This window comes from Quercus robur, chromosome 1, assembly GCF_932294415.1.
Source record: "Quercus robur chromosome 1, dhQueRobu3.1, whole genome shotgun sequence".
NCBI classification, from domain to species: domain Eukaryota; kingdom Viridiplantae; phylum Streptophyta; class Magnoliopsida; order Fagales; family Fagaceae; genus Quercus; species Quercus robur.
Genome location: NC_065534.1, coordinates 17,942,560 through 17,968,799, shown reverse-complemented (window position 1 = coordinate 17,968,799; position 26,240 = coordinate 17,942,560). Strand labels below are relative to the sequence as shown.

Sequence of the window (26,240 nt, the reverse complement as noted above, 5' to 3'; positions counted from 1 at the left end):
CAAACAACGACATCATTTCCAGCATCGGCGAATCGGGCACCGAATGAACATCCTGACCCAACTTCGCATTCTTACTAGCTTGACTCGCCTTAGTTGGCAAGGAGATTGTTGATCTGTGCTTGGACCATATCAGAAAGCTTGCCAACAATTGCACTGGCCTCCAAGGATTTCTGGTTTTTAATGCTATTGGTGGAGGCATTGGTTCTTGGCTTGGCTTCCTTCTCTCAGCTGCGTTTGTCTACTATTTATGGGAAGAAATCAAAGCTGGGTTTCACATGCTGAGCATTTTGTAATTTTTTAATTAAAAAAATGTCACATCATTAAAAAATAATGACAAATTATTGTTCAATTAGCCACGTAAGTAACACCACTAACGGTGTTAGTAAAATGACTAATACAACTTAGTATTAAAACATGAGGGACCAATTGTGCTCGCTTCAAACTTGAGGGACCAATTGCGCATATAGAGTCAACTTGAGGGACTAACATTATAGTTTCGCCTTATAAAAACTAAACATATTCAATTAATGACTTAGCCTCCGTTTGGATAATACTAAGAACGTGCGTTTCTGCATTTTGTTGAAAAATTGTGAGGTCCCATGGCACTGTTCACAGACCCACAAAAGTTATCCAAACACAGATTTCAATATAAATTTGGATCCCACAATACTATTTACATATTTAAAAATTATTTTACTACAGTGTTTTTAGTTTTTAGTAATAAACGGTATCCAAACAGATTCTAATTTTATTTTCACCTGTGTAAAATTAATATCTATTGAAGCTAGTTAAATAAAAATGAAAATATATTTATATCCACTTCCAAATTGGGAAAACTGAGTGATAATACATTATACATAAGCCAAAATAAAATTTATTTTTTCATCTATTCATCATCTTGCTTAATCAACCTTATCTCCACAATCCAAGATAATGTTACCATTATCTTACAAAATCATCTAATCATTGACACCTTCTTCCTGTCCATTTTTGTTTTCATTGTCTCCTACAGTTACTATCTCTTCTTACTCTTTTATTTCAATTACTTTTTCTTTGCATTTCTTTTTGGCATTCCATTTTAATAACAAAAATAAGAAAAATAAAAATAGTTATATTGTTGTTGAATACTTTTTCATAGCATAAAAAAGAAATTTGCACTCTTTTAAAAAAAGTTCGGTTCCAAACATGTTTGTAGTCTTACACTTTAACTTCTAATAGAAAGATGACATATGTCCCAACTAACCAAGTGAGTCATGCAAATTGCACATGACATGGGCACATGTCAACTTCCTATTAAACATGTTTTTTTTCTTTTGTAGAGAGAGAGAAAGAGAGACTAATGAACATGTTTTTTTCTTTAATTAGGCTTAATTGAATAGCCCAATAATTTTTGAGAAAACAAATCCAACAACTTGTTAAGCTCAAATCAAAAGATTTGGATTCATTAAGGCGCAATTTATAATAACCCCATTTATTTAGATATTATTTATTAATGAATTCTATTGAAATTATAAAATCTACTTAAGAGTTCTTAAAAACTCCTAATGTGGTGGAGTCCACTTAAACCTGAGTTTTTAATTAATTAGATCAAACTAAGCTTACCAAATTGGTATTATTTTTTGAGATAACATATAGAAGTATTGTTAATAAAAAGAAAAGAGTTATTTAAGTGCTAAAGTAATAGCATGTGATTATAAAGCTAAACTAGTAATCTTCCCAAGACCAACGAGAGTTTGTCAGGGTTTACAATATAAGGAGCAAGAATAATTTTATTGTTTATTAAAAAAAGTAAAATGCCATGTTCATAATATTTTCACACCAAATTTTAAGTGGCATATTGTTATTGATTACTACTTGTGGATAAAAAAGAAATTTTAATTATGAGTTTAAACTAAAACCAATAATAATTTATTACCTATGATTTATTATTATAAAAATATTGTAACCATAACATTTCTCTTAAAAATTAAAAATTAAAAGACCAATGATTCTTATAAATATGTGTAATTTTTTAAAGGGTAATAATTAGTGCACACTATTGCACACAAAGTATGCACACACAACTTTGTATTTGTACTAAACTCATGACCTGACGATTCTCAATACTGTGTGCAATAGTGAGCGCCGTTCATTTTCAAACGCAGAGCTGCATTCTTTGCTCAAAATCAAAGCTAACTACTTGCTTAATTTGGTTAGTTCTGTCTGTCAGATCAGTATATTAAAAATTATTAAATATCTTTTGCGTGCTTCACTCGTTTATGAGTCAATGGATTTCTTCACTTGCTTTCCTACCTCATATTTACTAGGAAGTTTACACACCATACACTTGAAATATGGACCCAAGGAAGTGAGTACACTAATTTCACCTCCAAGTCAGCTTGCCTTGTCCTTATACCTGATTTTGAGGCCTTGACACAATTGCCATTGCACTCCCTCATAGATTAGAGCACACAAATAGAAATGGGGATATAATCACTCTATCAATAACGAAGTTGGATCTGTCTTATCATAAGGGATTTACATTTTCCATTTTTTTTATAACCGATTTACCCTTTCCGTTAATTCCTACAGACGTGACCAATTATGTTAGTATAACCATAATATTAATACAAGAAAAGTTAGCGAATGTCTTAAGTCATTAGTTTTGAAAATATTTTTAGAAACTTTTTATGGGAAAATAAAAAGTAACTGATTTTTTTGATAACTTTAATTTTTATATTTCTTATTAAAGTAGTATAAAAATTTCCTTAAATGGTCTATTAATAAATATCCTAAAAGCACTCATTAACAGACTTATTAAAATATCTAACTTGCTTGAATGACGTCACCTAATCTCCCACTTTTTTTTTTTAGGGAGAAAATAAAGGGGCTTGTAAGTGTAGTAATTGCACTTGCACTACTTAAATTTCTACGTTGTGTTATGGCATGGGACCATCTAACTACTAATGAGACTTGCTACAACTCAAACCCACAACTCCCAGGCTAGCCGGTGAAATAGGTCACAAAAGCTTCTTATTATTAGACCACTTTCCTAGATAATCCTATCTCCTAAATCGTAATCCTTGTTCTTGGGTTTGTCCCTTTCCCACTTATTTTATATATATAGAAACACAACCAGACAAATGGTTTTTCATTGCTAATCAAATGCTTTCCTTGGCCTCATTTTAGTTTTGCTTTTGGTCAAAAAAACCATACCTAATTGCTCCCAAAGAAAGGTTCCTTTCTTTAAGGGCCAAACTTAGCCACTAACTGAACAATCAATAAAGTTGAAATGCTAGTTTGATAACATGAAAAGAACGAGGGATGTCTTCTCTTATGGCATTGCTAAAACATTGACACATGATCTGACAGGAGAGTTTGGTTGAGTTTGCATGAGTGGATGAAGGGTATTTTCAATATGAGAGCCTATGACAGGCAATGGTTTAGGCTTGGGGCTGGCCATTCTTACGTGGTAGGGGTTGTCATGCTTGAGTTGATAAGTACAGCATCCCATTATATGAGATGATAAAAGTTTATGAGGACCACTTAGAGAAGAAAAAAAAGGACCTCTGATTTCTGACTTGTGGCTAAGCTACTTTTCTATAAAGTGCACCAGCATGGTACTGGTTTCAATCAACAAGGGTGGAAAGACAAGTGCCCTTGCTAAGGACATCATGGACCTATGTGAGCTCCAACCATTTTGCACATGGTTGTTACCTTTCTCATCACCAAGTTTCTTTTGTGCAAGGTCAATTACCAAATTTTTAGTTGCTTCATTCATTTTTACTATTTATACTAGATTTCTTGTACTTGAGTACTTTTGAAATGGGAATGTGTGACCAATTTGCCTTTGCAAACCTTGTATACATTAGAAACAAGTATCTTTGATTGAGTAGTGGCGGAAAGTTACAATGTATCATTTTTCCTAAGAGCATTCATATCAGTCTATGTATAATAGAAAGATATGTAAAATTTACACAATTTTGCCTAAAAATAACCAACATCAGTTTGTTATAATAACCATGTAAATTTACAATGACACTATTTATTTTACATTTAGTTGTTTGTTTTTTCTTTACGTATTTTAAGGGTGAAGGAAGAGAGTAGATGGTGGTTGTTGTGTATGAAGAAAGAGAAACAAGTTAAAAAAATCAAGAAAAATTGATATTTTAATGAAATATAGTGTAAAATAGATAATCTAGTATGAAATGTTTTGAAAAATGAGTATATAAAATAGAAAAGTAAGTTCTTTCACTAAAATAGACAAAAAAAAAAAAAAAAAAAAAAAAAAAAAAGGCTTGAACTGACATGAATGTTAACTATAACGTACCCAAAATCTTGAATTTTATAAAAGCTGTAGAGTATAGACAATTCTTACTTTGAAATGTAACTGTTGAGTCTGTTTCCAGACTTGGTCGGACCAATTTATAAAATATACTTCATATTTTCCCTCAACGTTGACAGATGATTTACCTATGCTTAGGCAACAGTAGACTTAACGCGCATATAAAAACTGTTTAATTATTTAAAGATAATCTTTAATATCGACTTTCTGAACTACATGACAGTTAACTCCTTGCATGGTTTCACACACTTTGCAGACAGAGGGGAAAAAAGATTAAAAAATCTTAATCTTAAACTTCTCACCATGCTTGGAGCACTGGTATCAATACTTGTATGATAGAAAAAAATAGTATATTCTAGCCAATCAAACCCAAAATTCACCATATCAATCTATGTAAAGTTTTGTTAAAATACGTTGTTATTATAGTAGCTCTATAAATTTAGATTGACACTATTAATTTTGCATTTAGTTTTTTATTTTTTCTTTATGTATTTCGAGGATGAATGAAAAGTGTGGATGGTGGTTGTCGTGTGTGAAGAAGTATAAATAATTTAAAAAATCAAGAAAATTTGATATTTTAATTAAATGTAGTATAAAACAAATAATATAATGTTGGATGTTTAGAAAAGTGAGTAAAGAAAATAGAAAAAAATAGATTTTTATACTAAAATAGACAGAAAATTTTGCCTGAGTTAAGGTGAATGCTCTTATCTTTTACCTCATTCTAAATTCTCACTGTAAAAACAAGGAGATAGGACTTAGGAGTATAATAAGGTTCTCTCTCTAGTCTTAACTCTTAACTCTTAAGTAACATATCTAATCTTAGATAAACCTGTCTAACTATAAAGAAATATCTAGGCCTCTTGTGATAATTTTACCTTTTTTTAAAAAGCAATAAATACTAAAATAGTTCCAAACTTCCAATAAATAAAAAAAGGTTCCAAACTTCTGATTAATATTTATTTAAATAAAATTTGATAATGATACTAGGATTTTAAAAGCATTTTGTTGGAATTGCCTAAAAAGTTCTTAAATATCTAATCTCGTAAGGATACCTTTTCATGGGAATTAAAATTCATTTTTTCTTTAATTTAAAAACAAAATGATATAATCATGTTTATCACCATCAAAATAAATAAATAGCAAAGCATATTAAAAAGGCATAAAATGAGATAAAGAAAATAACGAAAAGAAACCATTCTACTACCCTCTTTCTTTTTTTGGTCCCTTAAAAGCTTGGACTGTGACTATTTTACTTTTGACTCTGCCTTAGTTGTGTTTCTGTAGTTATACGGCTATACCCATTTTTTTAAAAATATTTATTTGTAATTATATTATATTTTTTTCAAGTACCTTAATTGACAACTTACCAAAGGTTGTATTTAGTTCTATAAAGTTTTAAATAGGTTATGGGTACTTTTTTTTTTAATAATTAAGAATAATTATATTAAGGAGAAACGGAGAAAATGACCTATATGACTATATCTTTCTCTACCTTCTATACAAAAGACCCAATCATTGAATATATTAAAATCTCAATTGACATTTTTTAATATTTTCAATTGAAATTTTAGGTTTCAAAATCTTTTCTCTTTGACTGTAAAATTATAAATGATAAATTAGTTCTATATGGTCTTAAATTGGTTCTTCTCAACAAAAAAAAGTCTTAAATTGGTTATTGGTTTTTTTATTTTATATAATTAAGAACAATTATATTAAGGAGATTGAAAGGGAAGGGCCCTTACAACCATATACTTCTTTCCCTTTTAAACAAAAGACCCATTGTTAGATAGATTAAAGTCTTAATTGGCATCTTTTAATATTTTCAATTAAAATTTTAGGATACAAATTATTTTCTCTTTGACTATAAAACTATAAATAAATAAAAAAACAAAAAAAAGAAAGAAGTAAATTTTTTTAAGATAGTTATAATTCGCTATTAATTTTGTAAGTCGAACTCTTTTTCTCTTAACACTGACATGTCGAGTCAAAGGAGGTAACTAGTTGAAAGTAGACTAATAAGAAAATTTGTATTAGTATTTTCAAAGATTCTTTACTTGACATATTTTCACCGTAAACAAAGAATCTAAAAAGAACTTTCCCGAGAAAAAAGGAGTGTCAATATGGAAAATTAAGATAAAGATAATGGGCATTATCTCCCACACCATACACACCTCCACTTAATTCTCTTTACTACGACTTGTCTTCTTAGACTAATATTAACAGCAATTTATATTTTTTCTACTTTTATAACTCTCTCTCTCTCTCTCTCTCTCTCTCACATAAATTTTTATAGTTGCTTTTCTTTCTCTCTCTTCTGCAACTTAGAGAGAGAATCAATCAGATCATATAGTTTCCTAGATTTTCCCACTCTTTCCCGCACTTTCTCGCCCCGATTTTCTCTCTCAGACAAACACGCACGCACGCACTCACACACGCAGCTCCCACCTCCACCTCTCATAGACTCTGATAGACCTCTCTCTCTCTGTGTCGCTCAGTGGAGCTTGCTTTTTTGTTCTTTGCTCTTCTTTCTTCGATCGAATCTCTTTCCATATCCAAAGAAAACCGATAAACTGACTCTGCTTCTTCTACGGTTTTCCACTTCCACTTTCACGAGCTGTACTTGAATTCAGGAGCACCGGTTAATGGTACGGTTACTGTGAAGCCGTAACCGCACCGAATTGGAGGAGCTAAGTAGAATGCTCGATTCGGAGGCTCGCCCGAGGATTTAGGGCAGAGTGAGTGTGTGTATGAATTTCGAGGGCGAGTTCAATGAATTGGTGAATGGAAGCTTGTGATTTTGAGAATGGCTGAGTCAAAGAGTTGTACTGGTTGTTGTTGTTGTTGTGGTGGTGGTTGTGATAGTGTTGGTGGTGGAGTTTAGGTTTTACAGTTCTTGCGTGAATGTCACGGACTGATAGGATGGCTTCGGATCTTAGCAGAACTGGACCAGTCGAAAGAGACGTCGAGCAGGTTTTCTTTTTATTAATTAATTAATTAATTAATTTTGGTTTTATTCATTGTTGTGCAATGATTTACACTCAAGAATGAGATTAGTGTGCTTATAATTGGCATGGAGAAAATGATGAGTGTGTTAATTTATTGGTTTGTTGTTTGTAATGATGCTATTTGGGTTGCTTTCTGTGATATTTGAGCATAGTATATTAAAATATATATATTTTTGGTGGGGTTTTAACAGTGATGGTGAAATGATGTGTAGAATTGGGTTGGTACTTGTTGGATTTTTGTAGGGATTTGGGTTTTTAGATTAGCTGATTATGTTGTTTGAACTGACTGAAAATGGTTGTTACCAATGAATTTTCAAGTTGTTGGACTGAGCTGGAAGATGACTATTTTTATTTTTATTTTTTGGGTTGTCTGACTTTCTACCTTGAATAGTTTTAGACAATGTGCTCTTTCACCATTGGCTAAGTAAGTGGTGTTAGGATGTTATTTGTGATTTGTGATTTGTGATTTCGATTTGAGATAGGGGATTAGAAAGGAGGAAACTTAAATAAATAAATAAAAAGGGGGGGGGGGGGAGGGGGGGGGGGTCTGTTTGAAGCACACTAGGGACTCTGGGATACATATTGGGAGGTAGTCGTCTCCCGTCAGTTAAATCTGCGTTCTGTAGTAGATTTGAAATTTGGTCCCGGCCTCTTGGGTTAGGCAAAGAGTGACTTTAATAATTAAGCTAGCATCCACAAAGAGATAGAAAACTGGCTGCCCTTAGTCTAGGAGTTGGTACTGACAAAATTATTGCATTTTTTCTTGCAAAGCATGTTGGGGTAACCTTCCTTTGACAAATGTATGTAAAACATAAGGTACATGTGTAAGCAGCGTGCTGGTGCTACCTCATTGATCAAGAAAGGAACTAAGCTTGATAGGCTCTCTTTGAAGGGGTCTTACTGCCAGGTTTCATGTCAGGATCCTGTCTGCTGTTGTCACTAGGCATTGAGGCTGTAACTTTAGTGTTATATAAACTCTGAAGAGAGGATCATCAAAAAAAAAAAAAACCTCTGAAGAGAATGCGTTTTCAGTTTTTCATTAAATTCAATAGAAATTCTTTATCTTCTTCTCAGCCAGTTGAATATGTTGCCAGCCTTTTGTCTTCACTTAATTCTCTTTTAATTTGATATCAAACTGCTTGCAAGTGCTGAATATGCTTAATTTACATTCTTGGCTGATCTCAATTACAGGCCATTACTGCTTTAAAGAAAGGGGCATACTTGCTTAAGTATGGAAGAAGGGGGAAGCCCAAGTTTTGCCCATTCCGGCTTTCCAATGTAAGCTTGGCCCTGTTTTCCCCAACATGTGTTTGTAATATTTGGGAAGTATGCTACCTATCCAAAAATTTAAAAAAAATATAAAAAATTGGGAAGTATGCTAGTGCTTTACAACTCCCTCCCCCCAGGTTTTGTTATGCTTATTATAATCTGAGCATCGCAAAGTATTAGTTCATTGGAATTCAACTTTAGTGTATGATTCTTTATTTATTAATTTAGGATCATTTATTCATATTATCTTGTGGGCAGAAGTCATTAAATCCTGTCATAAGTACCTCTCATATGTTTTAGTCAGATGAGTGATATGCACAAAATTTTCAGCTTCTATGTTTTTCTTCAGTTGACTGATGATTATTCAAATAGTTTTCGATAAATTATGTGTGTGTGTGTCTGATTCTACTGGGGGGAGGGGTTGCGCAGGTAGTTTACTTTTTAAGGTATTGATTAAGTTACCATGTACTTATCTTACAGAATCGGAGAGCTCCACATATGGTGTACTTCTCTATGTATGACACTGTCAATGGAAACATTATATTCATGCTAACTTTCTGCATATCAATCATTTTTTTAGCAGCAAAGTACTCATTTTGTTCATGATACTCCGGTCACTAACACATACAATTAGGGATGGTTTCTGCAATTATAGTTGCTTCTGTTAAAAAAGAAGGATAACTGATTTGCTTTGCTGTTTAACCAAATCCTATTTACAGAAGTACAATAAGTAGGTTACTAGCCATATGTGCCAAACGGATTGAATGTACTTAGTTTATATATATTGCATCATATTAAGTATAATAAATAGAAACTAGTTTGGCTTTAATACCAACTTCAAGAAAATGAAGATTGAATAACATTAACATGTACCTTAGTCAGGATATTTTGACAATTTCATCAAATAGTTTCCCTTTCAGGTCCAGTCAAATGCCACTGAACTATACTGTATATCATTTCCCTTCCAACCAATCCATTGGATTCTTTCATCTTTAAACAAGTTAAATATATATAAACGCACACACATGCGCACACACTCACACATGTATAATGCAGACAGCTTGTAAACTGTTTATTGATTTGTTTTATTTTTAAAATAGTTCTTTCTGTTTCAGTGCAATTAATTGCAGAATGAGATTTTTGCTAATAGAAGTATAATATGATTGATTTTTCTTCTTGCTTTCAGGATGAGTCTGTTTTGATATGGTTCTCAGGGAAAGAGGAGAAGCATCTTAAACTAAGTCATGTCTCTAAAATTATTTCTGGACAGCGCACTGTAAGTGTCTTTGCTGTGAAGAAAACTTTCTTTATATGCCTATGCTGCCATAATGATAGGAGAATGTAATGTCTTTACTGTGATCTTTTGACAAAAGAGAGAGACTTCTTTATCGGATGATTCAAATTCCTTTTTCTTGATTGTTTCTTATGGGATTTTGACAAACTTATATTGACAATTTTTTGACCAAATATCTTATATTTTATATTGAAAAATTATCGTCATTATAGTCCAGTCATGTGTAACTAGAATGTGGAATACATTACATCCAATTCATATTCATAATTTCCATATTAATCTACTTATAAAATAAGTCCATCCTAAATTAGCATCCATTCTATTTTGACCTCTAAACTGTTTATCATTCACTAACTTTCAATCGTTCATTGAGAGGTTTCTTTGTCATGGATCTTGAATCTGTAGACACATTGCCACTTATTTTGAATGTGTCAGCTTATGGTTACTGATGGGGTTCTCTTTCGTACTAGGATATACTTTAATGAAGATGTTTTGCTGGGTTCAGATCCTAAATTTGTATATATCCATGAGTATATTGGTCATCTTTTTCACCCCAACCCCCTTTTCTTTTCTCGGTTAAATTTAATTGACTGAAGTGGTACTGATAATTTCTTATGAGCATGTCATTGATTATGTTTTTGTGTGTCTGCATATGTATTCAAGTTGTATTCTTGTTTTTTTCCAACTCCATTTCTTGCCTTTAGCCATCTGTGATGGCCTCATGCTATGTCATATGTTTTTGTGTTGTGTACAGATTGAATATGTCCTAAATTTTATTGACTGAAGTGGTACTGATAATTTCTTATGAGCTTATGTTATTGATTATGTTTGTGTGTGTCTACATGTGTTCCAGTTGTATTCTTGTCTATTTTCCAACTCCATGTCTTGCCCTTAACCATCTGTGATAGCTTCATGCTATGTCATACGTTTTTGTGTTGTGTACTGATTGAACCTGTCCTAATATTTTCCAGCCAATCTTTCAAAGGTATCCACGGCCTGAGAAGGAATATCAGTCATTTTCTCTCATATATAATGAAAGATCACTAGATCTGGTAAGACTTTCCTTTATAGTATTCATTCCCATCCATTTCTATTATTTTTAGTTCCATTTTATTGATTCCATGGTCCTTTTAATACATCTTCTCTCCTTTATCCATGTCTATGAGGTTTAAGATTGTGTTTGTTGAAGTGGTTTCTAATCTGGTGATCTGATTCTCCTGGACCAGATTTGCAAGGATAAAGATGAAGCTGAATCATGGTTTAGTGGTTTGAAAGCCTTAATTTCACGTAGTCATCACCGGAAATGGAGAACAGAATCAAGGAGTGATGGGATTCCTTCCGAAGCAAATAGTCCTAGAACATACACACGAAGAAGTTCTCCTCTGAATTCTCCATTTGGTAGTAATGACAGCCTGCAGAAGGTAAATTTATATTGATTAATACGTGCTTCCGATTTGAGTTGAAAATGCAGATTAAAAAAAAAAAAAATCTTCTTATGCTCAATTCAGGATAGTGGAGATAACCTTCGTCTTCATAGTCCGTATGAAAGCCCCCCCAAGAATGGTCTGGATAAGGCATATTCTGATGTGATATTGTATACTGTTCCTCCCAAAGGTTTCTTCCCTTCAGAATCTGCTAGTGTTTCAGTACATTCTTTGTCATCTGGAGGCTCAGATAGTGTACATGGCCACATGAAGCCAACGGCAATGGATGCTTTTAGAGTTAGTCTCTCGAGTGCGGTTAGCTCATCAAGCCAAGGTTCTGGTCATGATGATGCTGATGCCTTGGGGGATGTTTTTCTTTGGGGGGAAGGCACAGGGGATGGTGTTCTTGGAGGTGGAATTCAAAGGGTTGGGAGTTATTTTGGTGTCAAAATGGATTCTTTGTTGCCTAAAGCCTTAGAATCTGCAGTAGTACTTGATGTCCAGAACATTGCCTGTGGTGGACGACATGCTGCCTTAGTAACCAAGCAAGGAGAGATTTTCTCCTGGGGGGAGGAATCTGGAGGTAGGCTTGGGCATGGAGTAGATTCTGATGTTGTTGAGCCAAAGCTAATTGATGCCTTAAGTAGTAATAACATTGAGCTTGTAGCTTGTGGTGAGAACCATACGTGTGCTATAACATTTTCTGGTGATTTGTACACGTGGGGTGATGGCACGTACAATTTTGGCCTTCTTGGGCATGGAAATGAAGTGAGTCACTGGATCCCAAAAAGAGTAATTGGGCCCTTGGAGGGCATACATGTCTCATCAATCTCTTGTGGACCCTGGCACACGGCTGTTGTGACCTCTGCTGGACAATTGTTTACTTTTGGTGATGGCACATTTGGTGTTCTGGGCCATGGAGATCGGAGAAGTGTTTCAATACCAAGGGAAGTAGAATCCCTTAAGGGGCTCCGCACTGTCCAAGCAGCTTGTGGTGTTTGGCATACAGCTGCTGTTGTAGAAGTCATGGTTGGGAATCCTAGTTCCAGCAACTGCTCTTCAGGGAAGCTGTTTACTTGGGGGGATGGGGATAAAGGTCGACTTGGGCATGGTGACAAGGAAGCAAAACTTGTGCCTACCTGTGTTGCTGCCCTTGTTGATCCCAACTTTTCTAAAGTTGCCTGTGGACATAGTCTGACTGTTGCCCTTACAACCTCGGGTCATGTATATACAATGGGCAGTCATGTTTATGGCCAGTTGGGGAACCCCCAATCTGATGGAAAATTCCCTACTCGTGTTGAAGGAAAGCTTTCCAAGAGTTTTGTAGAGGAGATAGCTTGTGGTGCTTATCATGTTGCAGTTTTAACTGCAAGAACAGAAGTCTATACTTGGGGCAAGGGAGCAAATGGTCGTTTAGGTCATGGGGATATAGATGATAGGAATTCCCCTACATTAGTAGAAGCTCTAAGAGATAAGCAAGTCAAAAGTATTGCCTGTGGTACTAATTTTACCGCTGCTATCTGCCTTCATAAGTGGGTCTCAGGTGTTGACCAGTCTATGTGTTCTGGCTGCCGCCTTCCATTTAATTTCAAAAGAAAACGTCACAATTGTTACAATTGTGGACTTGTTTTTTGTCATTCTTGCAGTAGCAAGAAGTCTCTTAAGGCGTCTATGGCACCAAATCCGAACAAACCTTATCGTGTCTGTGATAGTTGTTTTAACAAACTGAGGAAAACGATTGAAGGTGATGGCTCATCTCATTCTTCTGTGAGCAGAAGAGGAAGTATCAATCAAGGTTCACTCGAGTTTACTGAAAAAGATGAGAAGTTGGATACCAGATCTCGTGTGCAACTTGCAAGATTTTCTTCGATGGAATCCTTGAAGCAAGTGGAAAGCCGATCTTCTAAAAAAAACAAGAAACTAGAATTTAACAGCAGTCGTGTCTCACCTGTTCCAAATGGAAGTTCCCAGTGGGGACCACTTAATATTTCTAAATCTTTTAATCCTGTATTTGGGTCATCTAAGAAGTTTTTCTCAGCCTCTGTTCCTGGATCAAGAATTGTTTCTCGAGCAACATCCCCAATATCAAGGCGGCCCAGCCCCCCTCGTTCAACGACTCCAACCCCTACTCTAGGAGGACTTACCTCACCAAAGATTGTTGTGGATGATACTAGAAGGACAAATGATAGCCTTAGCCAGGAGGTTATTAAATTAAGAGCACAGGTACATAGTTCTCCCTACCTTTCAATTGCTCACTTGTGCTAATTTGTTGCTTTACTTATCATATCTTTTTATTTTTACCAATGGAAATTTTCATGCCTTCCAATCTTATAGATTTTTTGGATTCTTTGTATTCCTGATTTCTTATGGGGGACAATTGAGTAGGTAGGCTGTATGCTGAAACTGTACATATTTCTTGATTGACTGCATACAAGTTTGATGTGGTTGAAAAATGCTCTCTCTCTCTCTCTCTCTCTCTCCATGGGTTGGTTCTGTTATCTTAATGAATTCTGAAATGGTGAAAGAAAAAAGTGGACCACTATATTATCAGTAAAATGGACATCTCCAAAAAAAATAGTTCGTATCTTACAGCTGAACATTATTTTCCAGAATGGAAGTCGTTGTTTTTTCCTCATTCTTGCTTATTATGGATTTAGTTTTTCAGATGGATGTACCAATTATTCAGTATGTTCCTAGCAGTTCTGGCAGACCCAATGGGTATCTCGTCACTTGTCTGTTTGTGATTAAAGAAATCATAGTATCATTTATAAAACAACTTTAGAAATAGAAATATTCCAGAACATTTCAGTTTAAGCAGTATTGAAAATAAATAATGAAGTGGATTTATGTTAAAAGTTAAAACATGTAGGAGCCATACTGGAGGCTGCTTTGAAATGTAGAAGTAGGGAGATTGGTAGGTTTGGTTGGATATTTCATGATCTAATTTTATGGACTATTTATATGATGGCAAGTTAGGTGTAACACACAGATGCAAAGTTTACCTTTAATTTTTGGTCTCTAAAAGACTTCCATTTATGTTTGAGGACTGGTTTCAAGAGTCATGTTTCAACACAGATATATATATATATATATATATATATAACTCTCACACATCTATAAACAAGGACCTGGCTGTACTGTTCTTTGTGAATCTTTTTCAAACTGTAAAAATGTAGGCAACAGAGCGTGGGTATAATTCCCGGGCCCATACTATCCCTTCCCATGGGTTGAACTAAAGACCTTCCTCGTGCCAAAGTGGTACCACTTGATCACGATGGCAGTATTGTGTTTGGCATGTGACTTTGTGAATTTATGATGATATATTATATATGTTTGAGGATATGTTTCCATATAATAGAACAATACGTCAAGTGAAAAAATTTACTACATGTATATATACATTAACCCACACACACACACACATGCACATGCACATGCACACACAGACACAGAGAAACTTATAACATTGTCTGAATCTGCAAATGCCATGGGCTATTGAAGCTAATTATTTTATACGTGATTGTATGAGGGGTCAGACACCAGAGCATGAGCACGAGTTTTCCTTGTAAGATATGTACTTTTGAAGATATTGAGAGACCCTTAGATCTGTTGATGTCTATGCTAGTTGGGACTTTGTTTGAGTAGTTTCGTATTTAGGGTTTTACGCAATGTATTTCTATTTCTGATTTCCTACAATCTGTTAGCATTTCTTATTGATATTTTTCTAATTGTTTCAAGTACAATGTGTTCATCATCATGAACACTTTTTTTTTTTTGGATAGGTAATAGATATTTTCATTAAAAAAAGTACATCGTGTTCATGATGATAAACAGATTGTACAAAACAAATCAAATAGAAACAGAAAATGATTGCACGAAATCAATAAAACTTCTATTACCTATCAAATATATATATATATGACAAAATTAAATAATTCATACATATTGAAATGATCAGTTACTTTGATCGTTTGCATAAAGAACTGATTTTAAGCTTTTACTTAGCGATAAAAGTTGTAGTTGATATCTCTAGCTTACAACTTAAATTCCTCTTTCCATGACCTAACAAGCATATAGAACTGGCTCAGTTTTATATTTGTCCATTATTTCTGACCAATATTTATTTGTAGGTGGAAAATCTCACTCGCAAAGCACAACTTCAAGAAATTGAGCTGGATAGAACAACCAAACAGCTAAAAGAAGCATTAGCATTTGCAGAGGATGAAGCTGAAAAATGTAGAGCAGCAAAGGATGTAATCAAATCACTTACAGCCCAAGTAAGATTGATGTTTAATATTATGGGATTTTGGATTACCGTGTACATGAAATCTACCAGTTATGTTCCGCATGGCAACAAGGAGGAATCCTTTTTTCCCCTAAAGCATTTCCATTTAGTCAATTTCATATATGTCTAGTTCCAGTTTAAAGGACATTCAGTTAAAAAAGAAAGAAGGCAAAAAAGAAGATGAAATTAAATTATCTGCAGTAATTCCTATTTTCTATTCCAGAATTTCTCCTAACTGGGAACAATACTCTTTTTGCTTTGCAAATACTTCATTTTTTAGTGTTATATTTGTTCCTTCAAATGTCATGTGGAAGAAAGTGAATTATTTCTTTTGTTTTATCCCCTGGACGTCCAAAAACCCTTTATTATTCTTTGTAATGAATTTGATTATCTGTCAAACAAAAAATATGTATAATAACAATCATATTACTATCTACAGCTATATGTTTGTTATTTTATCTAAAAAATTTAGTGACTTTGTATCTAAAAAAATTAGTGACTATGTGGAGCATGTAGAAAACCAAAGCCAGGACAGGTTGAAATGTGCTTTCCACTCTAATTTTTTCAGATCATAAACTTGCCAAAAACACTGACAACAAATACACTGGTTTGAATTTGCCTTTCCTTAATTCTCATGAGGCTCTATTGTCGTGTGTTTTTAACTGTCCCTGTACACATTCACTGCTTGCTAGTCACTGATGCAGAAAGAGAGAATTTGTCAGTCACAGCGCTAACTTGTAAATGATTTTGCTACTACCAGTTTTTCTTGTTAAGTTGTAATCTACCAATTCCTCCTGTCTGTTTTTCTAGTGCTTGATGTAATCTTTATAGTATACTGAGCTGAAAGTGGCCACGCCACCCTTCTCAAGGTAGAACATCATTTTTGTTAATGAGGTTAAAGTAATGTTGTATTTCAGCTTGGTAAATTGTTTTTGCTGGGACATTTATTGAGGCTTATATTGTTAAACCTCTAGACTTTCCTCAAAGTTCTGTAAAGGTAGCTTTGATTAGGGGGTCATCAAATGTATATAGAGTTCATTATATTCAGAGATGAGTTGGTTTGTTTTTCACTTGTGTTTTCATTGGATATTGATGGAATCTTTAATGCTTTGTTATCCTTGATAGGGTTCAAGTTTTTATACTGTAAATTATATGCATTTGAAAACTTAAAATTCATGTGGCATGATTTTAGTTACCAGTTACTAATAACCCAAGGTAACGGTGTACCAAGAAATTTCTTAAGTTGCATCTAGGACTTGATCCAGTAAAGTGCTTGCTAACTGAAGCAATTGGGCTGTTGTTACTTGAGCTTTTATTGGTAGCTAAAATTTTCCTTTTTATTATGCTGAATAGTTGAAGGACATGGCTGAAAGGCTGCCTGTGGGAGCAGCTCGGAATACCAAATCACCTTCTCTTTCTTCCTTTGGCTCCAGCCCTGCTTCCAACGAAGTTTCTAATGCTTCTATTGACCGAATGAATGGTCAAGCAGTGTTCCAAGAACCAGACTCAAATGGATCAAACAACCAGTTGCTTTCTAATGGATCAACCACCAACAGTAATCGTAATTTAGGTCATAACAAACAAGCCCATTCTGATGCAACGACTAGAAATGGAGGCAGAGTGAAAGAAAGTGAATCTCGCCTTGACAATGAATGGGTTGAGCAAGATGAGCCTGGTGTATATATTACACTAACCTCCTTACCCGGAGGAGTCAAGGATCTCAAGCGAGTTCGCTTCAGGTACATTATCTTCAATGCAGTTTTCTTACTATTTAAATAATGTGCAACATTTTCCTGGTAATCGAGATGTCCAAGCTGATTCATCTAGTGATATGATGCCCTTTGTCCACATTAAATCCTAACCGGCCATCAAACTTGCACTTGCAGTCTGTGCTTGATAGTACATAGTTGATGTGAAATTAGACTTTGTGTTGATGATTATATCCCCCCCAACCCCCCACCCAACTTTTTTCCCCAATCCTTTCTTTTTTGGGGGTTTTACTTTAATTTGCCTTAATTAATTGAGTTCTGAGAGTTGATTATATCATGATCATCCCCTGTAACAAATGTAAACCTTATTAATGATGCATGCAGTCGGAAGCGGTTTAGTGAGAAACAAGCAGAACAATGGTGGGCAGAGAACCGGGATAGAGTATACAAACAATACAATGTGCGTATGGCTGACAAGTCAAATGTTGGTGTTGGGAGTGAGGACTTGTCTCATTGACATATTGAAACAATCATCTGTAAATGAAATGGTATTTTCCAGATTACAGCTTGACTTACTGAGAGGCCATACTAATTGATTAGTTTTGGCTTCCATCTGCTATAGAATTAGTTGGATGGAAGCAAGGTTTGGTATAAGGAGAGAATTAGAGGGGTTTGATTGTGTTTTTGTATGTCCCCTTTTTTTCTTTGATATTTTTTTCTACTTGATTTTACTTGCCATTTTTTCCCTATATGTGCCTTTGTGTGGGGGTTGAGGGTGAGAAATGTAAATTCCTATAGTAGGTTGCTGGCTCTTGTGGCTGCTATGTAAATTCCATAAGTGAATGTATCTGCAGATTTTTTTTCCCCTTTACGGTTTATAAATTCATTCAAGCCATATTAAAGGCAGCTGCTATGTACATTTACAAATGCATGTTCTTTCTTTATTTGTCTCTCATCTTCTTTTTCAATTAGGCTTACATAATACATAGTTACATGTTCTGCGAAGATAACTGATGTTGTTACCCATCTAAGTAAACGTAAACTAATTACATTTCAAGAGAGAGAGAGAGAGAGAGAGATGGGTTTAATCACGGCCGGCTTTACCCATCTCTGTATATATATATATATATATATATATATATATAGAGAGAGAGAGAGAGAGAGAGAGAGAGAGAGAGAGAGAGAGATATGTTCAATCATGGCCGGCTTTACCTATAGGCTATGAGTTCAAATCTTCTATCTCACTTTTCTTGCTCCGCTCTATGCTGCACAAATAAAAACCTGACACATGTTTACCTATTTAATTAATTTCTTTTTTTTTTTCCTTATTCCAAATACCTAAAATAAATAAAAAAGAAATTTGCACATTGCCGTCAACGCCGTGAACCCCTCTCTCTTTTGTATAAGACTGTCGTCAACCTACTTACATGCCTTCAAAATAAGCCCAACTCACCATTTCTTCCGGATCTATGTCTTTGTAGACCAAACCACCAAATTGCTTCGTTGGTTTGAATTGAAACTTAGAAAGCGTAAACTGTTCTAGCTAGGCTTGCAATCTGTTGTGATTCAAAATTAAAGAAGCAAAAAGGAAAATTTTGGTGCCTTGATGGTTGAAGAGGAAAGCTGCAGAAACAGTAAAGGCAAGGAATAGTTACAAACAAAAATCAAACTTTATTTTGGTTTGTTGAACATAGAGGCAGAAACAGTAAAGGCAAGGAATAGTTACAAACAAAGATCAAACTTTATTTTGATTTGTTGAACATAGAGGCAGCCCCTTTGTTAAAAGGCTCAAAACAATAGGAATTTAATATTTGAGTTTGCTAAACATAAAAGGCAGTGCCTTGAACAAAGAGGCGGTGGTTGGCCGTGAGTGCTAGTGTTGATGGCACCGGCGATCTCTTTCTAGTGGCGCCAACAATCTTTGCTAGCGGTGACCAGTGGTAGTGGTGGGAATATATTTGGTTATTTATTTATTTATTTATTTTAGGTGTTTGAAATAAGAAAAAAAAAAGTAATTAAATAAGTGTCAAGTTTTTATTTGTGGAGTATAGGGTGGAGCAGGAAAAGTAGGATAAAAGATTTGGACTCATAGACTATATAGCCTATATGTCATTTAGACAATTATATCATATTTTTATACCCACCTTAAAACATAATATATCTCATATTTATTGACTTCTTTTTTCTTTTCTTTTTTGGAAAAGTCGTTTAGGATATTAACAAAATTTGAATACAAAAATTTCAATATTAATTTTGTACTGTGAGAAAGTAAGAAAATGTATTTTAATTTAAAAAAAAATTATCATATAGAAAGTTTTTTTTTTGAGAAGGATATCATATAGAAAGTTGAACGTTTACTTTTGCTTATTATATATATATATATATATATATATATATATATATATTTATATAAATTATTCAAAATGATCACTTTAGGGCCTTTAGGCCTCCTCAAGTTGTATTGAGTCGGGCTTGGGATTTAAGTTTTCTCACGGTTAAAAAAAATAGTATCCATATCATCATTATTAAATATTTATTGCTTTCCACCTCAACTTATCTAATTACTAATTAATACTATTTTATTTTTTCTATTTAATTTTATTATATTTACAACTACATAAAGAAGAATGAAAAAATTGGTAAAATTTAGGTACAAAAAATTTCGTAAAATGTTGTAACTTATTCACCAAATAAATTTAAACATATAAGTGTATTGAATTTAATTATCCTTGAAATTGTCTTATAAAAAAAACCTCTTTAAAATAATAACATTATTTGTTAATATAGTTATATTTTTTTTAAATTTAATTTGGTAATAAAAACTATACACCTAAAAGCTAGTTCAAAACTATTTTTCTTTTGACCCACAACGTGGGCTATTGAAGAAATCATTCATGAATTTTTTAAATAAATTATATGACCTATTTAAATAATATAGGTAAATATCCTTATAAATTATCCTGGCCTTTATTTCCCAAATTCCCATTGAAAAGTTGAGAAGTGAATACTTCTCTCGTGTCCATGCAGGCCGCTTGTTTTTTATTAACGTAAATCTCTCTCTCTTGTCTCTACGGATTCATGTATCTCATAGTTTATGTGCTTATACTTATCTGCCTATTTTTCATGCAGTTTCATTTCCATTTTTACTATCTTTCCGTACTACTATTAGTAATTGAATGGAAACCACAAAGCTATTATCTCTCTTAAGAGCATGCATAGGTTCTAAATCAGTCAAGCAAGGCAAGCTAATTCACCAAAAGATAGTCTCTCTAGGCTTACAAACCAACACTGCCATTTGCAAAAGCCTCATCAACTTTTACTTTTCTTGCCATTTGTATGACTCTGCAAACCTTGTTTTCCAAACCATTGATAACCCATTAGACATCTCTTTGTGGAATGGCCTCTTGGCTGCTTACACCAAAAACTTCATGTTCATGGAAGCTCTTGAGCTGTATGAGAGGCTATTGCGTTGTCCATATTTGAAACCTGATAGTTACACTTACCCAAGTGTTCTAAAGGCCTATGGTGGGTTGGGTAGAGTTGGTTGTGGTAAAATGATTCATACCCATTTGATAAAAACTGGTTTTGCAAATGATATTGTTGTGGCCAGTGCTCTTGTGAGCATGTATGCAAAATGCAACGCTTTTGAGTATGCTATACAGCTGTTTGATGAAATGCCTGACAGGGATGTGGCATGTTGGAATACGGTGATTTCCTGTTATTATCAAGATGGGCAAGCTAAACAAGCGTTGGAATTGTTTGAAAGAATGAGAGGTTCTGGGTTTGAGCCTAACTCGGTGACACTCACAACTGTTATTTCATCGTGTGCAAGGCTTTTAGATTTGGAAAGAGGGAAGGAGATTCACATGGAGTTGGTGAGAAATGGTTTTGAGTTGGATGGTTTCATCAGCTCTGCTCTTGTGGACATGTATGGAAAGTGCGGTTGTTTAGACATGGCTATAGAGGTTTTTGAGCACATTTCAAGAAAGACTGTGGTTTCATGGAACTCCATGATTGCAGGATACAGTTTAAAAGGTGACAGTAGATCATGCATGGAACTCTTTAAAAGGATGAACAAGGAAAGAATTAAACCCACTTTGACTACTTTAACCAGCATATTAATGGCTTGTTCAAGATCAGCCCAACTGCAACACGGAAAATTCATACATGGATATATAGTAAGAAACAAAATAGAGGCTGACATCTTTACTGAAAGCTCCTTAATTGATTTATACTTCAAATGTGGATGGGTTGGATCTGCTGAAAATGTTTTTGAAATGATGCCCAAGAATAATGCAGTTTCATGGAATGTCATGATTTCTGGATATGTGACAGTAGGCAATTATTTCAATGCTCTTGGCATCTTCTATGAAATGAAAGAAGCTGGTATTAAACCAGATGCCATTTCATATACTAGTGTTTTACCAGCTTGTTCACAACTAGCAGCCTTGGAACAGGGTAAGGACATTCACAACCATGTCATAGAGAGTAAGTTGGAAACCAATGAAGTAGTTATGGGGGCTCTGCTTGACATGTATGCTAAATGTGGTGCAGTAGACGAAGCACTTAATATTTTTCATCAATTGCCTGAGAGAGATGTTGTGTCATGGACGTCAATGATCACAGCTTATGGGTCTCATGGTCAAGCTTTAGAAGCTTTGAAGCTGTTTGGTGAAATGCAGCAGTCCAATGCAAAACCAGACATAGTGACTTTCCTTGCAGTTTTATCTGCTTGTAGCCATGCCGGATTGGTTGATGAAGGTTGTCATCATTTTAATAAAATGATCACTGAGTATGGTATTAGTCCCAGAATTGAACACTACTCATGCTTGATTGATCTTCTTGGACGTGCTGGAAGATTGCATGAAGCTTATGGGATTCTCCAAAGAACCCCAGAAATTAGTGAGGATGTTGGGTTATTAAGCACACTATTTTCCGCATGCCGTTTGCACAGAAATGTAGATTTGGGGGTAGAAATTGCAAAATTGCTTATCAAGAAGGATCCTGATGATCCATCAACTTATATTATTTTATCAAATATGTATGCATCTGCAAAAGAATGGGATGAGGTGCGCAAGGTGAGATCTAAGATGAAAGAGCTAGGATTGAAGAAGAACCCTGGGTGTAGCTGGATTGAGATTAACAGTAGGGTCCAACCTTTCTTTATTGATGATAAGTCACACCCACATGCTGAGATGGTGTATGAATGCCTCAAATTACTTACCAGTCACATGGAGAAAGATGAGCTGTTTTCATGTTGTAGATGAGTCAAATGATGTACTAACTTGCAGCTACTTGTATTCAAATGAGACAGAAGTGTGAAAATCCTGTGTGTGAATTTTGAGGGTGAGTTGGATATATTGGTGAATGCAAGCGTTTGTTTTGAGAATGGGTGAGTCTAAGAGTAGTACTGGTATTGGTTGCGATGGAGTCTAGTTTTTTTGGTTTGTGTGGATGTCATGAACGAATAGGATGGCTTTGGATCTTAGCTGGACCAGCCCAATTGAATGGGACATCGAGCAGGTTTTTTTTTTTTTTTTTTTCTTGGATATTCTAGATTATTTCAGTGTTGTTCAATGATTTACATTCAAGTATTGGTTGGTTTTAGATTTTTGTCTGGGACTAGTTTGCTTATAAAAGGCAAGGAAAAACATTGTAGATTGCTTTAATTTGTTTGTTTGTGCTAACTGTGTTATTTTCATTGGGTTGCTTTCTGTAATATTAGCATAACATATTTGGTGTGATCAAGTTGGGTTTTAATAGTGATTGTGAAGTGATGTGTCTGGTTGGATTTTGTAGGGTTGGGTTTAATTATCTGATTATGTTGTTTGAAGTTTGAACTGACTGAAAGTAGTTGTTACCGATGAATTTTCAAGTTGTTGGAAAAAGCTGGAGGATGACCTTTTCTTTGGGTGGGTTGACTTTCTACCTTGAATAGTTGAAACAATGGGCTCTTTTACCATTGTTTAACTAAGTTTTTTTAGGATGTTATGTCTCTTTTTTTTGGGTTTTAGATAGGGGATTAGAAAGTAGTAAACTGTTTTTGTGTCCCACTAGGGACTCTGAGCTACATACTGGGAGGTGGGATTTGATACTGGCGTCTTGGTTTAGGTCAAGGATTTTACTAACCAAGATGCATTCACCAAGAGAGAAAACTAGCGGCCCTTTCTAGGAGTACGAACTAAGAACTAACAAAATTATTGAAAGTTTACTCACAAAGCGTGTTGTGATAAAATTTCTTTGACAAATGTACGTAAAACATTAAGTACATGTGTAAGCAGTGCACTGGTGCTACCTCGCCAATCAATAAGGGGAAACTGAGCTGGTTCAAAGGGGTCTTACACTCTTACTTCTAGGTTCTATGTCTGGAATCCTGTCTGCTGTTGTTACTAGGCATTAAAATTGTTAGTGTTTATAAACACTGTATAGTGTACATGTCAGTTTTTCATTATGTTCTTCCAAGCCAGTTGAATATGCTGTCGAATTTTTGTCTTCACTTCATTCTCTTCTAATTTGATATTAACCTGCTTCCAAGTGCTGAATATGCTTAAGTTAGATTCTTGGCTGATCTCAATTACAGGCCATTACTGTCTAAAGAAAGGAGCATACTTGCTTAAGTATTGAAGGAGGAAGTCCAAGTTTTGTCCATTGCAGTTTCTAATGTAAGTTTGGCCCTGTTTCTCCAGACATGTGAATGCAATCTTCTACATGTGTTTATTTTATATTCGGCAAGCATGCTAATGCATTCCCGCCCCCTTCCTCCAGGTTTTTTTGTGCATCTTGTAATCTCATCATTGCAATCTATTAGCTAATTGGAATTGAACTTTTGTGTATGATCTTTGATTTTGTAATTTAGGATAATTTATTCATATTATCATGCTTATTGGTAGAGGGTATTAAATCTTGCCATCAGTATCGCGAATGTATTTTATTCAGATAAGTGGCATGCATAAATTTTTCAGCTTCTATGTTATTTGATAAACTGCAGAATAGGCATTTTATGCCATTTACAATTTAACTTGCATCTGTGTCAAATCACTCTCTATCTTTATCTACCTAGAGCAATCTAAGTCATGGAAGTTTCATTTAAAGGATTCTCAATAATTATGCATACCCATAACACCTTGCTTTGTTGCTCTAGCAATTAAACATATCTGCTGTAGCTAATGTTTTCATCGGTGGATTAGATGACCATGATAAGCTAGCTATGTTCACATTATCAGCATTCTTGTTTTCTGCAATCTGCTCCCAGACTGGCCTGGAGTCTTTGGTTTCATAGCTTATCAGATTGAAATTTTTTTTTTTTTTTTTTTATATGTTGGTATGTTTTTGAACCATCAGTGTATATTTACCATATCTACCTGGCATTTAACAAGTTGCATCTGTTGAGCAAGAATTTGTTTTTTTATTTTTTTATTTTTTATGTTGGTATGTTTTTGAACCATCAGTGTATATTTACCATATCTACCTGGCATTTAACAAGTTGCATCTGTTGAGCAAGAATTTGTTATTTTAGGAAGACCTGCATTGATAACCTGCATTTTGCCTCTGATGTTAAGCGTGATGTGCATCATTGATTAAAGATGATGATCTCAGTTATAGGACTTTCAAGTTCTAGCTATTTTAAACAGGTGGTTGATTTTTAGAAGAGAGATTTTTTTGAAGTGATAGCAATTTAAAATCAGTGTTCATGATGTAACATAATTCATGAATCCCATGCTCAACTGCTTATAAGGAAAACATATAGAATTGAGTGATTATTTATATTTTTCTGGAATGAAAAATTGGTTAGCCTGACTGACTTGATTACTGTAATGTTACTCTTTGTTATATTACTTTGTACTATTTTGTAATATGCAGGCCTATCTTGAATCCTTGATAACCTCTTATTGGAGCCAGAAAATTGCAAGTAGATCAACAGCTAAACCATAAGCACAAAGCACACCAACCCCATAGTTTTCTACCCGATGATTACCCTCTGTCTGCAGCATAGGAGCTATTAATACAAATTACCTTAAATCAAAGAGAGGTGGTGCCTCCATTTACAAATAATGATAATTTTTACTTGGAGGAAGACTTGCAAACCCTCTTCCCTGTATCTTCCACAACTTTCTGTAATTGAACCATTACCAGTAGTTTATTATTGACGTACGTTTTTAGTTTCTTCTTTGGAATTTGCTGGTCAAAATAGATATTTGGTGATCTATGGTGTTTATAGTTTTTCAGTCACACATCCTTTAAGAGTGTTCTTTTGAAACTTTGTGGATTAGATGTGTTTAGAGCTGTCATTTTTTTTTTTTATCCATTAGTCTGATGATAAAGAGCTATTATCAGAAGTAGACGTCATAGGTTGAAACTCTCTCTCAAAAAAAGAAAGTCCCATATAGTAAGGTTTTATACTAGTGATTTATGTGTTGAATGATACTTACACAATTTGATTAAACTTTTTAGATATCTTTATTCAATAATACTTTGTTGGTTTTATACCAGTTACTACAACTTAACAATCGAAAAATAAGAACTCCACAATGTTTACAATCTAAAAACAAGGGCCCACAACTGAAAACAAACTCCAACATTACAATGAATAAAAGATAATAACAACAATACCGAATGCCAAATTCTATCGTTAATAAAATAATAGTAAATAAACTAAATTACCAATTAATGGCATCTATTATTTCTCACATCACTTAGTTGTTGGCTCTTATTATTTCTCATCATCCCACCTCTTCTAGTGTTACCTGTATGGACACCAACTACACAAACACACATCCCCTTCATAGAAAACCGCACTCCTATAATTAATTTAATCGACCCATAATTCCAAATACGTGTACGTATCATTGAACCTCTGATAGCTTTAGTGGATTTATGTATTGAACCATACTCTTCTGATGTAGAGATATCAGATATGGAATCGCAAC

At 34.4% G+C, this 26,240-nt stretch overlaps 2 protein-coding genes across 4 annotated transcripts; both read left to right on the top strand.

Annotated features, from left to right (window-relative positions):
• Window positions 1-6,578: 6,578 nt before the first annotated feature.
• LOC126723923 (PH, RCC1 and FYVE domains-containing protein 1-like) lies at window positions 6,579-18,219 on the top strand. 2 transcript variants are annotated; one of them, XM_050427938.1, is made up of 9 exons: window positions 6,579-7,297; window positions 8,524-8,610; window positions 9,788-9,877; window positions 10,867-10,947; window positions 11,122-11,316; window positions 11,404-13,542; window positions 15,450-15,596; window positions 16,958-17,343; window positions 17,698-18,219. In XM_050427938.1, the coding sequence occupies exons 1-9, from the start codon at window positions 7,229-7,231 to the stop codon at window positions 17,828-17,830; spliced, it is 3,327 nt and encodes a 1,108-aa protein (XP_050283895.1). In that variant the 5' UTR covers window positions 6,579-7,228; the 3' UTR covers window positions 17,831-18,219. The 2 variants fall into 2 exon arrangements, with proteins under 2 accessions (XP_050283895.1, XP_050283905.1); XM_050427948.1 differs by lacking the exon at window positions 6,579-7,297 and having other exon boundaries at window positions 10,881-10,947.
• A 2,151-nt stretch (window positions 18,220-20,370) lies between these two features.
• On the top strand, window positions 20,371-25,538 carry LOC126723913 (pentatricopeptide repeat-containing protein At5g27110-like). Of its 2 annotated transcripts, none has more exons than XM_050427926.1 (3): window positions 20,371-22,659; window positions 23,894-23,975; window positions 25,174-25,538. In XM_050427926.1, the coding sequence occupies exon 1, from the start codon at window positions 20,490-20,492 to the stop codon at window positions 22,578-22,580; it is 2,091 nt and encodes a 696-aa protein (XP_050283883.1). In that variant the 5' UTR covers window positions 20,371-20,489; the 3' UTR covers window positions 22,581-22,659; window positions 23,894-23,975; window positions 25,174-25,538. The 2 variants fall into 2 exon arrangements, with proteins under 2 accessions (XP_050283883.1, XP_050283877.1); XM_050427920.1 differs by having other exon boundaries at window positions 20,371-22,836.
• The last annotated feature ends 702 nt before the right edge of the window (window positions 25,539-26,240 follow it).